Raw genomic sequence first — 16,554 nt, 5'->3', positions numbered from 1 at the left:
TGATTATGGCCACAGTCGCCCAGCAGGATTTGAACCCAGATCTGTGGGACGCCATTTCAAAAGGAGGTCAGGGAAGGGTTCCCTGGGAAGATGACATCTGAGCTGAGCCCTAAGGAGGAGAAGGAGTTGGCCTTTGGAAGAGCCATCCCAGCGGAGCAGGGAGCAGGGCCAAGGCCTGGCAGAGGGCAAGGGCTCACAGGTTCTCCCCACGTGCTGGGGGCAATGGTGGGGGGTCTGCTCCCTGGATTCAGCCTGGGGAGGAGCCTAAGCTGGGAGTCAGGAAACCAGGCTCCCGCCCTGACTCAGCCCTGCCTGGCTGTGTGACCCTCAGCAAGCCTAATTTCCTCTGTGTGCCTCAGTTTCCCTCTGCGAAATGAGGGGGGCAGAGCAAGTGACTCCCACAGGCCCTTCCAGCTTGGACAGTGGGAGAGGACAGTCTGAAGAGTGAGGACCTCATGGGGACACAGATGTCACTCTTCCTGTGGCAACAGTTCGAGGATGTCCCTAGCTGGGGGCTATTTGCAGGGGCGGGATTTCCCATAGCAGCGACCTGTGGACCTTAGATCTGCCTGGCCAGCACGCCACATGGCCCCAGGCCAGGCCTCCACCCACTGTGTGGATTACAAAAGTGTTGGTTGAAAAGAGTTTGGAAAACCCACGATTTGGAAACCACAGTGTCTGGCCTACTGGGCAGCACAACATAGATCATTGTTGACAGTGAAGGGACATGTGGCAGAAGACAGTGCAAGGTTAAGGGCATGGACTCTGGGGCCAGATGGCCTGGGCTTGACTCTGTGACTCAGTTTCCTCATCTGTAGTTGGGCTGAGCCCAAGGGCAGCACGACAAGAGGTCAGAGGTCAGGGAGAGTGAGTGGTCAGGGCACTGCTTCCCTGCCCCCTCCTTGCTTCAGGTCTCAGTTCAGGCTGTGGCATGTCACTCCTGACCCCCCTCACCTGTGGCTCCAGCCCTCACTGGCCTTGGACCCTGACTCTTTGCTGCTTCAAGCTAAGGGATGCTAGTTTCTGGGGGCCTCGGCATCCTTCACGGTGTCCCTAAGCCTGCCCCCTAAGTCTATACATAGCCCCTTAGTTCGAATCCCAAGAACCATCTGAGTTGGATTCTGGTTTCCTGCCTTGACCCTGATTGAGATAATTAGTACACCGAGCATTTCTTCTGCATGATGGACCTTTTGTAGCAAATGCCTTCCTCTTCCGGCAGCGAGCTCTGAATTCTTTTCCCAAGTCTGTCCAAGTCTTCCACGGGGACAGTAGACTGTGAAAGACACGACTAAAAATCTACAGCAACCCATGTTCTGCCACCAAGGAAGTCTCTGGGGAGTCACTGAGGAAGATTTTGTACAGAGGTGACATCCTGCTGGAGGATCTTGAAGGTCACATGGAGATTCTGTGGAGGAGAAAGCAAAGGGCCGTCCCAGAGGAGGGAGCAGCATGTTCCAAAAGACAGACACACAACATGGGAAGGACCCGCAGCAAGGAAGCCTGGTCCTCGTCTAGGCTCTGCTTCTGATGGGCTGTGTGACATGGGGCAAACCATGCCCCTCTCTGACCCTCAATTTCCCCCCAAATGCAGATGACAGCGGTGGACCAGGACAGCTTTTCTCAAATCCCCCAGGGATCTTGTTTATTTATTTATTTATTTTAAAATTGATTTTCATTGAGGTCCTAGTTTAAGGTGTACAATGTGTCGAGTTGATACATTGATATATTATAATACGATTACACTGTAGCTTTAGCTGATCCCTCTACCACGCTACATAATTACTTTTTTTGTGCGTGGTGGGAACAATTAAGATCTAGTCTCTTAGCAACTTTGAAGCTTATAATACAGTATTGTTGTCTCTAATCACTGTGCTGTGCATTAGATCTCGGGGACTTCTTTATCTACTCATTCCAAGTTTGTATCCTTACATAACATCTCCCCAGCTCCCCCACCGCCAGCCTCTGCTAACCACCATTCTACTCTCTGTTTTTACAAGTTTAGCTTTTTTTTAAGTCCATATATAAGTGAGATCACACAGTATTTGTCTTTCTCTGACTGACTTACTTCACTTAGCATAATGCCCTCGAGTTCCATCTGCATTGTTGCAAATGGCAGGATTTCCTTCTTTCTCGTGGCTGAATAACATTCTGTTGAATATACATACAGCACAACTTCTGGATGTGGAGAAAAGGGAATGCTGGTACACTGTTGGTGGGAATGCAGATTGGTGCAGCCACTATGGAAAACGGTATGGAGGCTCCCCCCAAAATTAAAAGCAGAACTACCATATGATCCTGTTATTCCACTTCAGGGTATGTGTCCAAAGGAAATGAAAACAGGATATTGAAGAGATATTTGCACCTCTGTGTTTATTGCAGCATTATTCATAATCGCCAAGATATGGAAACAACCTGAGTGTCCAATGATGGACAGACAAAGCAGCTGTGGAATATACCAGGGATCTAGTTTAAATGCAAATGCCATTCATCAGGTTCCTTTGGGGGCTGAGACTCTGCACTTCTAACAAGCTCTTAGGAGATGCTGATCTTGGACCATGCTTGGAGAACAAGGGACTAAATGAGCTCTAAGTTCCCCGCCAGCTCTGCGTTTCTATAACGCTGTTCACTCTTATTTTCGGCGCAGTTGTCTATGATGGTGCCCACCCTCCTGAGAACATCACTGTAGTTCGAGGAGAACCCGCAGTTCTGGATCCCTGTAGGGTACTTCGGTGTTGACACTTTGATATTGATGGCAGCCTCCTCCCCAGCCCTATCACCTCCAGGTCTGAGTGTGAACGTACACACGCACACACACACAAGCCCTGAGGCAAGTGCATTTACAGAAGAAAAATAGTACTGTCAGTGACAATCCAGTGTGAAGGTTGTGTGTCACCTACCTAGGATGCTAGGAGACCCTGTGGAGCAGGGCTGTCCCTGTGGATACACAGCTCCTCACCCCAGGGGGTCTCTAGGGAACCTGAGGACACCCCCTTCTCTCCCTCTAGCCCATCTCTGCCTCTGCAATTGGCAGCATCTAAGATTCCAGCAGTGGCCTCATTTCACTGGGTCTTGATGGTTTTGGGGACCCTAAGGAGCTTCTGTTAAAATGAAAATTTCTCATCAAGAAAAGATTCTTGGATATTTTCCAGAGCTCACTTTATTGGATTCCTTTCCTGGGATTCCAGAGGGCCTTTGCTTTTCCAGATGGGGAAACTGAGACCTAGAGAGGGAAAGGGTCCCGGTCCCACGGGGAACCCAGCGCTCAGCCTGGATTTCTGGCCAGCCAGCGGCTCTAATTCTTGGGGTCGGGCCTGTCAGGCAGCCAGCCCTGGATCATGCTGTGAGAATCGCTGACATAGTGGCTTTGGGTCACACAGATGTGGATTCAAATCCTAGATCACTTTAAAAATAACTATTTATTGAGCACCTGCGTACGCCAGGCATCAGGAATTTACAGCTATGGCAGGCCGGGTACTGTCCTAACCGCGCAGTGAGAAGAAGTGGGTTTATTAAGACGTAGAACTGACTTTGATGACTACTTGGCAGGTCCCCTACCACAGATGGCACGCGTATTTCATTCTCTTAACGACCCTGTGAGGTAGGTACTATGATGATCCTCACTTTACAGATGAGAAAATCGAAGGCCAGAGAGCTAATCGCCCAGCGTCACACAGCCGGTAAATAGCAGAGCTGGGTTTGAACCCACAGGGTCTGGGAGCCCAGCTCGTGCTCTTCACCACCATGCTATGAGCTTATCAATTCTATCACCGATTCTTCCCAAGAACTTCACACCAAAGAGGAGGGCAAGGGTTTACTTCCACTTTTCAGAGGAAGAAATAAAGGATCAGAGAAGTTAAGTAACATTGGAAAGTTGTCCAGCCCATGAGGGGCTGGGTTGATGTTTCAAACCAGGGACGGGTGACTCCATAGCCCAGGCCCTGAACATGGATTTGAGAGACCTTGGGCAGCCTGCATAACCTCCGTACACTTCAGACTCCTCAGCTGGAAAATGCGGCTTCCATCTGCCTTTGACCATGAAGAGACTGGCCCAGGGCAGGGCCACTCATGGCCACTAGTGGGATGTGACAAAATGGTGAACACAGTGGTCAGTCTCCCTGTAACCCCTCCATAGGGTACCCATCTCCCCCCATAGGGTACCCCTCCCTCATATTTAATGTCAGCATTTCCAAAGGAAGCCCAAGAGGGCAATGCTTAACCCAGAGGGAAGCGGCTCTGATAGGGAGATTTGCAGGCAGTCTGGAGCGGGCAATTCTTTTTTAAACAGCTTTATTGACATATAGTTCACATACCGTAACATTCACCCATTTAAAGTGTACAGTTCAGCGGTTTGTAATATATTCACAGAATATACTATCTGTGGGCAACTATCACCATAATCTAATTTTAGAGCATTTTCAACACCCCCAAAAGAAGCCCCGCACCCATGAGCAGCCACTCGGAGCAGACAATGCTGAGCCTGAAGGGAGAATGTATAGTGGCTTTGCAGGCAGCATGGCAGACAATGTGGAGCGTGTTGGGGATGCTCCTCAAGTCACACCTCCGAACTCCTGCCTGTGCTCAGCCACTGGAGAGAGGTCCCCAGGGCCCAGGGTGCTCCACTTACCAGGCTTTAGCTCCAAGAAATATGTGCATTTTTTCTATAGAGAGTGGGGCGGGGACTGCCTGAATGCTTTGGTAAGTAGAGGGTAGGTGTGGGAGAGGACCAACCATCTCCAAAGAGAATGACAGAAGAGGAAGTGAGGGCAGGGGAAGCAGGGCTGTGTCCCCATCCTCATCAGCTATGCTTGTCACAGCAGCCAGAGGGGTCCTTTAAAAGCATGAATTATCACAGTAGCCAAGACGTGGAAGCAACCCAAGTGCCCATCAACGGATGAATGGATAAAGAGGATGTGGTAGATAGATATAATGGAATACTACTCAGCCATAAAAAAGACAGAATCGTGCCACTTGTGGCAATATGGATGGACCTTGAGGGTGTTATGCTAAGTGAAATAAGTCAGAGAAAGACAAATTTCACTCATATGTGGAAGACAAACAAACACAGATACGGAGAACAGATTGGTGGTTACCAGAGGGGAAGGGGGCAGGGGGAGGGTGAAAGGGGTCAAGGGGCACATGTGTATGGGGATGGATAAAAACTAGACTATTGGTGGTGAACACGATGCAGTCTATACAGAAGCAGAAACAGAACGACGTACACCTGAAATTTACACAGTGTTATACGGCAATACGCCCTCAATAAAATAATTTTTTTTAACATGAATTAGGTTGTGTCATTCTCCTGCTCAAAACTTTCCAGTGGCTTCCCTTATTTTTTGGAACAAAATCCAGAGTCCTTAACAGTCTTCTGGGTCTCCCAGCCCCATCCCATGCAGTGCTCCCACTTGCTCTCTTCCCTCCAGCCTCACAGGTGGCTTGTCTGTTCCTACTCAGTGCCTTTGGAAAATAGAGAAATGTGCACCCTCTTGGGGGACAAATTAGAGAACAGATTTTGTTTCCTCAGCCTGGTGCCTTTTTACAGTGCACAACCCACGCAACTGAACACGGTCATCCTGCCTTAAATATGTCAAGCCCCAAACAGACACGATTTTGACATCTGGGAGGAGTGGAAAGAGGATGGGCTCTGATGGTAGAAAGGCAGGGAAGGGGGGAATCCTAGCTCTGTCACATGGCAGCTCTGTGACCCAAGGAGAGTGACTCAGTCTAAAAGCATTGAACAATTCCCACCTGGGGGCATGGAGAGTGCCGTGAGGATTAAAGCAAGTCTCTCATGTGCTGTGCTTGATGGATGTCCCTCCCTTCCCCTGTGTGGCTCCAGACCCTCTACCTCCATTTAACAGAGAATCAATGACGTTAGCAGAAGCATGTGCATTTTTCTTTAAAAATACAGTTGTAAAAATATCTTTTATCTGTTTTTCCTCACTACAAAGACGTTTCTCCGTTTTTACTATCACCCACTTGGAGAAGTCTGAATGACAACAACAGACTCCTAATTTGTGCCCACCGCCTTCCACTCTCACCCCTCCAAAGCTTTCAGAAGAGACGACAAAACGTTTTTAAAACTAAAGCTGGTCATGTCGTCCCACACCCACTACCTGCTCCAAACTCTTCCTCATCCTTCTGTCTCAGACCAAATGTCAGCAGCTAACGGGGCCTTCCAGGACCGCCCAATTGATGTGAAGTGTAATGCTAGTAGGACCTGCCTAACGGCCTGAGATAGCCACACCCGATGTCCCATGGCAGGAAATGGCCCAAAGTCCCCAAGGAAACTCACCAAGAGTCCAAGGACAGTCTGGGCTGGTGATCTGGCGGGTCCTGGGATGTGAGTGACTGAAAAAGCCCCAGTGGGCTCTGTCCCCTGGCTCAGTGTTCGGCTTTGGGCCCACTGGCTGGGCAGGACAGTGTGGACTAGGAGGGCCACCATCGCGGAGCCCCAGTGTGGGGCAGGGAAAACAGGCCGCGCGGCTTCACTGTTCAACAGCGACACCGTGTGGTGGTGACAAGAACAACAGCCCGGTGGACTGATCTGCTGGGCAGACCCGCTGGGTGGGACCTTGGAAGCAAGACCCACTCTTTTGGACTGAGGAAATCCCACTCTTGGGCAGTGCGGCATGAAAGCTGTCCTCAAAAGAAACGATGGGGCTTTTTCTTTTTTTTTGAGGAAGATTAGCCCTGAGCTAACATCTGCTGCCAATCCTCCTCTTTTTGCTGAGGAAGACTGGCCCTGAGCTAACATCCGTGCCCATCTTCCTCTACTTTATATGTGGGACGCCTGCCACAGCATGGCTTGCCAAGCGGTGCCATATCTGCACCTGGGATCCGGACTGGCGAACCTCAGGCTGCTGAAGCGGAACGCGCACACTTAACCACTGCGCCACCAGGCCGGCCCCTGATGGGGCTTTTTGCTGACAGAGGGATGTGAGGACTCAAGGAAGTAATTAGAGAAGTAAAGAGGTGATTGTATCTGTGCTGTGCACTGGGCTGCAGGTACAGCCGATGGGAGAATGCATGGATACCAAACAAGAAACCATACCGTCACACAGCAGTCCATCAAAAAAAAGAGCAGGCCTTTTTTTTTTTTTTATGTGAAGCACAAAGAGAAATACTGTGGCTACAATTGAAATGCAATCCCTGGAGGAAATGACCATGCCGACTTAGCCATTAAAAAAAGCTCATAATCCCCAAAATACACATGACACATTTTTCCAAGGACAAGCTTCCCCCATGTTTAGATCACTTCTGAATCTGAATTCAGAGAAGTTTGCAAGGGTCTCTGGGTCAAGAGCTAGAAAGGGATGCCTGGAGAAAGGTAGCCTGTGCCCCACAGGCCGGTCAGGAGCGGGTGCTGGCCACCCCTCACCTCCTGGCGTGGGTGACAGCCCCGGGCACCCATGGCGACTTCAGCCATAGTGAACATCTGCGCCGAGCAGCAGGAAATTCTAGGGAGAGACGGAAACACTGTCATCAGCTGGAAGGGCACCCCTTGTTGGTGGGTGTGGGGCTGCTGGGTTTCTAGAAGGAAACTTGGGGAGCCTGCCTGTCGGGAAGGAGAGAGGAGAGGGGGCCTGTCTGCTGACAGAAAGGTCAGAGCGAATGTGGGGCCCTCGGGGTCTCGCCTTGGGGGCCTGCACATCACGGCCGCCAGCGCCCATGAATGTGCCAGCAACTTCCCTTGTGGCTGTTTCCTTCACAGCCGTGGGGAGCCCCGGGCGGCGTGGAGGCCTTCATTTGTCATCCCGGCCTCATGGCAGCCCCAGGGAGCCCTTGTGCCAAGCAAGGCTGAAAAACCACTTCTCTTTGCTCTTTCATGCCCTTCACTCAGGGTTTTCAGAAATGAAGAAGTTAAATTGCCCCATGGGGTGTTTTTTTTTTGAAAAAAAAAATCTTGGTAAAATGTGGGGAACACGGGGGATGTTTCCTCTGTGCTCTCAGCTGTTTTCCTACAGTCTCTGAGCCCCGTTAGTTCCCTGGTTGGAAGAATTGGGGATTGATTGACAGGACATTGGGAGCGAGGGAGAGTGAGGAATCTGGGTGGTGAGGGGGTTTCCCGGGGGCCTCAAGGTTATCAGGAAGGCCACTGTCCGGGTAAGGAATGCGACGGTGGGTAATGGTTTCATTGCAGAGATACTGGCTTTGTTGGGATGTGTTGGGTGTAGGGGGCCTCAGAGTGGAGGCACCAAGGAAGCCAGCAGATGCACAGGTCAGGAGTTTAGAAGAAACTGGAAGTGCAGCTGGGCCACTGGATGGCACAAAGGTGGCTGTTCAGCCCTAGAGAGTGGATGAAAGTGACCAGGGAACGGGGATCGTGGGGGAAGGGCAGGGGCCTGGAGAATGCCCTCCGGGAAGGAGGAACCAGCCAAGCAGGTGGCAACAGCCAGAGAGGAGGCTGGAAAACCAGGAGAGGGGGTCTCCAAAGCCGAGAGAAGAAAGCATCCCAAGGACAGATGCTGCGGTGGGGTGGGGGGTGGGGGGTGAGACGAGGAGAAAGGCAAGCAGAGGCCGTCCATCCCGGCATCTAAAGCCGCCAGACACTGACCGCGCTTTACACCCCACGGGCCTAGAAGGATGCTGGATGCTAAGCAAGGCAGGCAATACATATTTGCCAAATATGTAAACGCCTCCACTTTATAGAAGAGGCTCAGCGGCCACCAGTGAGCTCCCCTTCCACGGGTGAAGTGTGGGGACAATGATGGTTAAAAGCAGGGACCTGGTTTTGACCCTGGGCTTCATGTAGCAGCTGCTGGCTTTCCTGCGTCATGGTCTCTCTACTCCGTCATTCACAGCCCCCACCCTCCAGGGCTGTCGTCAGGGCGGAAGGCACTCCGTACCAGGTGGCACGGAGGCAGCTCTCCAGCAGCGGGTTGCCGGTGTTGTGGGAGGTTTGGTGAACAGAGACCTTTGGACTCACCTGGTAAGACCGAATCACCAGGTTGAAGACCTGGATGTGGCTGGGCAGCGGGAGAGGGAAGCCTTCTTGCAGCCTCTCTGTAACGGAGGTGGAAGTAAGGACCGGGGGAGGGGAGGGGAGGAGAGGCAGGGGCCCGAGAGAGCCAGGCGGGCGCCCTCCCTGAGCCGGTGTGTCCAGCTCTGGGAGGGGCTGGCACGGGCACTGAAACGAGGGCTGCCCTGGGTCTCCTGCCCTGTCCTCCACCGTGCTCCAGAGACCTGGGACCCTCACATTCTCACCCCATCGGCCCCACGCCCACATCCAAGACCTGTGCAGGCCTCTTGCCCACAGCACTGCTGGTGTCACCAGGCCCGAGTGACAGCCAGGGGCGGCTGCTTGCAGGGGTGTGGACAGTCCCTGGACATGCCACTGGGGGTGTCCACTCGTGTGCACACGAAGCCCGTCGATGTTTAGGATGAAAGCAGAGATGGTCAGTGGCCGGGGGCTGGCTCCCCAGCACCACCATATTCTGAACTGGAACCCTGGAGAATTCTAAATCAAATCTGGTCTCCCAGGTCATTATGAAGAGACGTGTGCCAAGGTGGGAGGATCAATCACACTGTCTATACTAATTTGTTGTCTTAATGTATGATTGCTGGCTATTCCAGTCACAGTTATGTGGGCCTCTCTGTCTTCTCCCCTGACTCTGCAGGCGTCACCAGGGTGGTGAGCAAGCTCAGCCTGTCTCTCAGAGTCAGGAAAAGACCAGCTCTGGCTTCAGAGCTGGGATCACACCTGTGCTCCATGTCTCACCTGCTCTGTCACCTGGAATAGGTCACTGAACTCCTCTGATCTTCTATAGCCTCGAGTGAAAACTGAAGATATCAATATCCCCCCTCGCATGGCGCTGTCGTTAAGGGCTGGCTGAAACAATGGATGGGCCTGCAGTAGGAACTCACCTCCTGTGCTCCCTTTTTTCCATCCCTTCTCCGGGGCAGAGGCCATTTGAGGTGACCAGCTCCCACAGCAGGGGCCGGGCATTAGGTGGCTCTAGGAATTAACCCCTCTGCTTCCCCCAGGATGGAAAATGAATTGTTTCTCCAAAGCTCCTTACCGTTGACCTTGGGAAGCACCAGAGTGGGCACGACATAGTTCATGATGGACTGCAGTAACTGCACCTGGAAATCAGAGGACAGGGCCCGCGTCAGGGCCTTGTGGCCTCAGCAGTGCTCCCTCACCCCCTCCCACGCAGCGCAACCCCACGGCTGGGAAAACCACCGAGAGACGGACACAAGTGAGGACGTGTGAGTCTGCAGCCCGATCAAGGTCACTGAAGTGATGTTTTTCACTCTAAAAGGTCCAGATGTAAAGCATGTTCTAGACTGCAGAGAGCAGGGCAGAGACAAGGGAGGTCCTCAGAGAGGATTCAAACATGACAACCTTTGCGTAAGAAAACACATCCTCAGACTAGAGGGCACATTGCTTCTATCTTTCTGGCAGATGTTTGGCAATATTTATCAAAAGCCTTAAAGATGCGTGTGCCTGGTGGGCCAGCCAACACGCCCGGGAAGCGTTTATCCTCAGGAGATGACGTAGGGTGTGGCAGAAGTGTCGATGCAAGGATGCTCATCAGAGTGAGACATTCAACCAAAACAATAAATTAAAAGCAACCTACATGTCCAACGACTGGAGATTCATCTGGGGACATGGTGGCACTTGGATTCTAGGAAATACTATGCAACTGTTATTGATATTATAGAACTATCATTATCAACACAGAGATATTCAGGATATATTTTTGAGTAAGGAAAAGTAGGCAATAGAAACCACGTAATTCCATTTCATTATTAAACATGCACAGCAAAAGGTCAGGAAGGGTACACCTCATATTATTAACTAGGGGCTGGCCCTGCGGCTGAGTGGTTAAGTTCGTGTGCTCCGCTGTGGCGGCCCAGGGTTTCGCCAGTTCGAATCCTGGGCGCGGACATGGCACTGCTCGTTAGGCCACGCTGAGGCGGTGTCCCACATGCCACAGACTGGAAGGACCCACAACTGAAATATGCAACTATGTACTGGGGGGATTTGGGGAGAAAAAGCAGGGGAAAAAAAAAAGAAGATTGGCAACAGTTGTTAGCTCAGGTGCCAATCTTAAAAAAAAAAGAAAAAAATTATTAACTAAGTGGTGAAAATAGAAATGGTCTTGATTTTCTTTGTTTTGCATATCTGTAGGTTCTGATTGTTCTACAATGTATATGTTTTGCTTTTGCAATAAAAAAAGTTTTTCAAAAATAATGTAACACCCTCAAGATGATTGCGTGTCTTGGTGACATTTACAACTTGTAAATATGTACATTTTCGTTTCTGGAACAATTGAGTTTCCTTCCCCAGGCGGTAATTCCCTGGGTTCATCAAATGTGGTGCCCTTTTTCCCATGAATCTTGGAACTTTACATTTTTATTCTCTGCAGAAGCAGAAGTTAGTTACCGACAAGGTCAAGCCACTGAGAGAGGCTTGGCACCAGTATCTCCAGGAAAACACAATGAGGTCGCTTAGGATCTTTCCGTTTATTGTAATCTTATCAGATGGAAACGGCTGGCTGGATCTCCATCAGATTTGGAGGGGACATTGGGACAGTCTGACTTTGGGGCTGGGTGGCTTACAAGGCACCCCCGCGGAGGGGATCTTGGAGGGCATTTCAGAGATCTAAGGAAATGTTCTCCAGGGGCTCGACAAGAGGCCCCCTGGGAGATTCGGGCCACGTGTAGTAAGTCGCTGAGGACGGAGTCAGCAGCCGTGGCTTCTAATGGAAGTCACAGGGCGATGTGCGTTCAGGACGGCTATTGGAGAGCGTTTTAGCTGCTACTTACATGGGGAACTCAATCCCAGAGCCCCGGTGGGGAGGCAGGGGTGAGTCTCCTTAAGGACGGTCAGTGATTCCGGGGAGTGAAATCATCCACATGGGCTGGCGAGGGGCCTCCTCCCCTCCCTCCCACCTGCCCTTCCCCATCTCAGTAAGTGACTCCACCATTCAGCCAGCTGCTCAAGCCAAAATTCTAGGCCTTTCTTCATCGCCCTTTCTCTCACCACACACACCAAACCTCTCACCAAGTCCTGTCTAATTCTACTTCCAAAATACATCTTCCTCTTTCTTCCTTGCCTAGTCCCAGCCTCCATCACCTCTCACAAGGACAAACCACCAGCCTCCCTACTGATCCACGTGGTCTGACTCTCATCCCCTGTAATCCATTTCCCCCGCCCCAGCCAGGGCCATCTTTGTCAAGGTATAAATCAGATCACGTCACTCCCTGCACCAAACAGTTCACCAGCTTCTCACTGCCCTTGGAACACAATCTACTGTGGCACAGAAGGCCCGGGTGAGCCAGCCCCTGCCTGCCTTTCCAGCCACATCTCCTCCTCTGCCCCCTACTTCGCTGCTCTGGCCCACTGGCTTCCTTCCATTCCCCAAACACGCCAAGCTTGTTTCCACCACAGGACCTTTGCCCCTGCTATTCCCTCTGCCTGCAACAGATCTTCCCCTTCAGGGCTCCTTCAGCCCAAATATCACCTCCTCAGAGAGGCTCTCCCGGATCACAGGGTCTAACCTCAAGGCTCCCCAGCACTTTCCATGTTGTTTTTCATTGCATTGATCATGACTGAAACGATCTTCACCTCTTATTGTCTGTTTCCCCACCATGATGTAAGGCTCTCGAAGGGGGTCACTGTCTTCTTTATCAGCATATCCCCACACCTGGAGCAGTGCCTGCCACATAGTAGGTGCTCAACAAAGTAATTAACTTGCTCATTCAACAAACACTTGTTGAGATTTTCTGTTCCAGACTGCGCATGTTTAACCCCATTTCAATCTCACCACACTCACTCAGGTAGAAAGGGTCACCGCCGATTTGAGGGAACGGTCTGAAGCTCAGAGAGGAGAAGTGACTTGCCCAAGGCCCACAGTTAGTAAGCACAGAGCAGCGATGCCAGCTCAGGTCTCTCTGGCCACAGGGCTCCTCCCATCACTATGTCAGGTGCAAATTAGATGCAAATGAACCAGTGGCCTCCAGAAACGATGCCATGAGCCTGAGCGGCCCTCAGGACAGTTATCTCAAGATCAGGGGAAGGAAGGAGGCACCACAGGCCTCAGACTCACCGGGAAGGAGCCAATGACCGAGTGCTTCAGTTTCAGGAGCAGCCTGTGAAGAGGGGAGGGGAAGCTGAGACCTCATTCACCTGACCCTGCCGAGGGCCCAGCTGCTGGGGAGAAGGGGCCCGTTCTGGTGGATGCCACTGGTTTCCCAACCCAGTATCCACTCCCATCCCCTACATGGTCAGTGCTGGGCTGTGGGGAGAGCTGGCCGAAGGGCAGAGTGCATCTCCCCTGCCACAGGGACTGCTTCAAGGATGGACCTGCAACCCATGCTGGCCCAGTGAGAGCTGGTCCCAGGACTTCTGCTGGAAATATTGGGAACGAGGTGTTCTCTTTTCTCCAGGAAAATTAGGGAGCGGCTGGTGGCCATTTTTGCCATCACTTGGTGACAGCCTGCTGGGAAAGGAAGCCAGCAATAGGGGATGGCAGAGCCAAGAGATGGACAAAGTCAGAGTCCTAAGGACATCATTTGAGCACCTGGATTCATGCTTGTCTGAAACCCCTGGACTTTCCAATTACTTGAGCGAATAAACTATCCTCTCTTTACAGCCATTATGGCATTTTAACAGCGATTTCACAGAGAGGGGGAAATAAATGGCATTTTAATGAACCCCTATCATTCACTATGTTGAGTACTTTATCCCATTGAGATTCCTATAACACCGTAGGAGGCAAGAGCCATCACACTCCCATTTACAGACGAGGAAACTGACACTCAGAGAGGTCAAGCAATCTGCCCAAGATCACACAGCATACAATTAGCAAAGTAGGATTTCAAACAGGTCTCTCTGATGCCAAAACTCCTGTTGTCTCCAATACCATACAAAACTTGAAAGTTCGCTCTTGTTCAACAGGAGTTGGGAGCCCCAGGACTCCTGCCCCCTGGACCCTCACTACCTCCACCCTGCATATTTTACAGAGTCTGTGCTCAGCCATCACCCAGCTGTATCCTCTCTGGCTCCTCTACTGGAGAGGCCCGCGGGTGTTTCCAGGAAAATGAAATTCACATGTTTCCAAAGGAGTAACACTTGTCAAAATGATGCCCAGAGAACTGAGCAGTACAGAAACCTCAGGAGCTGATCTCAAGCTGAAGGACAGCTCTGTGCAAGCGAGAAGGCAGAAGTGAGCAGGAAGGTGGGTCAAGACTCAGTTTAAACAGCGTGCAGCTGATTAAGAGAGAGACACCAGGTCTGAGTGTTGGGGTCCCCGAGAGACTGACCCTCTCTCTGACAATCTCCTTCTCTCTCCTCTTCCCTCCTCTTGTGTCTCTGTCTCTCAGAGTCTCCCTCTTAATGTGTCTCTCCATCTGTCTGTCTGTCTCTCCCCCACGTCTGTGTTTCTCTTTTTCTGTGCATCTCTCTCTTTCTCTCTTGCTTACCAAGTGTCCCAAACACTTCAGCACATATGGATACCTCATTTAGTCCCCACAACGATGCTGTTGGCAAAAGATAATCGTTGGGCTTGTTTCACAGGCAGGGAAACTGAAGTTTGGGGAGTCCGGTGCTTGCCGAGGCGAGCTGCACTTCAGGTGCAGGCAGCCTCAACGCCAGAGCCCACTGGCCCAACCGCCACTTCCCCTGCCGGACTCCAACCCGGTCACGTGGATTCCAGAGGCTCCTGGCAGGGCGCGGCTGACCGAGACCGAGGACCGGGTGTGACGAAGTTGAAGTGGGCCCTCCAAGTGCTGAGGGAGGCCAGGGATGTGGGGTGGCTGGGGTGCTGGGGTTCAGTGTGGAGCAGAATCGCCAGCAGGCGCTGCCCAGCCATGAGTCGGCCCAGGACTGAGGGGTGTTAAGCTGGGACACGCTGGGCAAACTGAGATGACTGGTCACCTTACAATGTATGGCCTTGGGCAGGTCACTTCATGTCTGAGCATCTGTTTCACTGTCTGCAATATGGGGCTATTGTGCCCATGGTGCACTGTTTGGGCTTAAATGTGATGGATGAACAGGAAAGCAACGAAACAGTACTTGGCACGTTGTAAGCTCCTGGCTAGCCCATGGGCACCAAGAATGGATGGGCAGCCCCCCTCCCATCCCCACAGGCCTACTTACTTGTCCATCTTGACCTTGCCAACAAGCCTGTTGGACCTGGCGCTGACCTCCAGAGAAATGTTCGTGCTCTGCAAAGCAGCAAGCCAAGAGGTGAAGTCCCGATCCGGGGCCGGGGCTCTGCGAGGCCTCCAGGACCAGGAGGGTCAGCTTCGCCAAGGGGCAGACCCACAGAGCCCAAGGAAGGGGGGACTCCTGCTTTGTGCCTGTTGGTGTGTTCTGGACCCTCAACCAATTACCACTTTCTCCCCTCTGCTTCCGAGACCCTTGCAGAATTCCCAGGCCACTCCCATGGACTAGGTGAGACAGACTGGGGGGTTGGAGTTCAGGCCAGGCCTATTCTCACAGTCACTCATTCATTTATTCATTCAACAAATATTTACTGAATTGGGAAACTGAGGTTCCCACCTCAGCTCTCTGCCCACTGTCTGCGTGACCTAAGGTGACCCCATCGGAACCCACGGAATCTGCCAAGTGGGCAAAATGGGTCTTGAGTGGAGAGCGGGCAGATGTGCCCGAGGCCTGTGAGCGCCTCCTCGGCGGGGAGAGAGTCCAGCCCTCACTCCTGGTGGCCGTAGAGGGTGCCACCAAGTGTTTGTGGAGTGACAGAGTGACCAAATGGTTGAATGCACACATCAGCAGGGTCATAAAAACTTGGATAAGCGAAGGATTAAACACACAAGTGAAAACAGAAACAAAGATGCATGGATGAGTGAACGATGGATGGAAGGACAAATACACAAGCGAATGATTGACTGAATGAACGTATAAATGAACTAGTGAATGAACAACGGAATAGATGAATGCGTGTACGAAGCAGAAAAGGCACAGCATTTGCAAGTCAGCAGTCTAAGGGATAATTGAATGAATAAATAATCGAATGAATAAATGAATGAGTGAACAAATACACAAATGCGTAATTGTAGGACCAATGTTAGGAATGAATGAACCGGAAGCAGTACACCTATTTCAAGCCAACGACGGGATTCGTAATTGAATGAATGCATGTCTGTTAGTAGAGTGGTTCTGGTCTCAGACCCTGCAGCCACACAGTCCAGGATGGAATCTGGGTGGGACTTACACCGGCCGGCCCTGACCCCGAGGGCCGTGCTCTCAGCTCTGTCCAGGGCTCCCCGTCTGCCCACACCCGGGAATAGCTTACCATCTCAAGCAGGAAGAGGGGGACCAGCGAGGAGTTGGGGAAGACGACGAAGGCCTGGGCCTCCAAGGTAGGGGTGAGGACAAGGCCAGCGGGGCTCATGGTGAGCTGTGGTGGGGAGGCGGTTCCGAAGAAGAATTGCATCTTCATGTTGGGGAACACTTTGGCCACCTTCAGCCCCCCGCGGGGACAACCAACAAAGGGAGCAATTTTATTAAAATGTTTCTTTTTTTTGGAGGAAGATTAGCCCTGAGCTAAAATCTAGCACCAGTCCTCCTCTTTTTTGCTG

At 51.6% G+C, this 16,554-nt stretch overlaps 1 protein-coding gene across 2 annotated transcripts in view; it reads right to left on the bottom strand.

The window, feature by feature from the left end:
- Positions 1-7,067: 7,067 nt before the first annotated feature.
- Positions 7,068-16,554, bottom strand: part of BPI (bactericidal permeability increasing protein) — a 33,353-nt gene continuing 23,866 nt past the window's right edge. For both annotated transcript variants that reach the window (XM_008517418.2, XM_008517419.2), the window contains 6 exons: positions 16,269-16,436; positions 15,110-15,177; positions 13,059-13,101; positions 10,023-10,086; positions 8,930-9,006; positions 7,068-7,460 (listed from right to left, as the gene is read on the bottom strand). In XM_008517418.2, coding sequence (XP_008515640.2) covers positions 7,422-7,460; positions 8,930-9,006; positions 10,023-10,086; positions 13,059-13,101; positions 15,110-15,177; positions 16,269-16,436 — 459 coding nt within the window. In that variant the 3' untranslated portion in view covers positions 7,068-7,421. The remainder of the gene's footprint in view (positions 7,461-8,929; positions 9,007-10,022; positions 10,087-13,058; positions 13,102-15,109; positions 15,178-16,268; positions 16,437-16,554) is intronic.

Source organism: Equus przewalskii, chromosome 21 (assembly GCF_037783145.1).
Source record: "Equus przewalskii isolate Varuska chromosome 21, EquPr2, whole genome shotgun sequence".
Lineage (NCBI taxonomy): Eukaryota > Metazoa > Chordata > Mammalia > Perissodactyla > Equidae > Equus > Equus przewalskii.
This window is presented reverse-complemented; position numbering and strand designations above follow the sequence as displayed.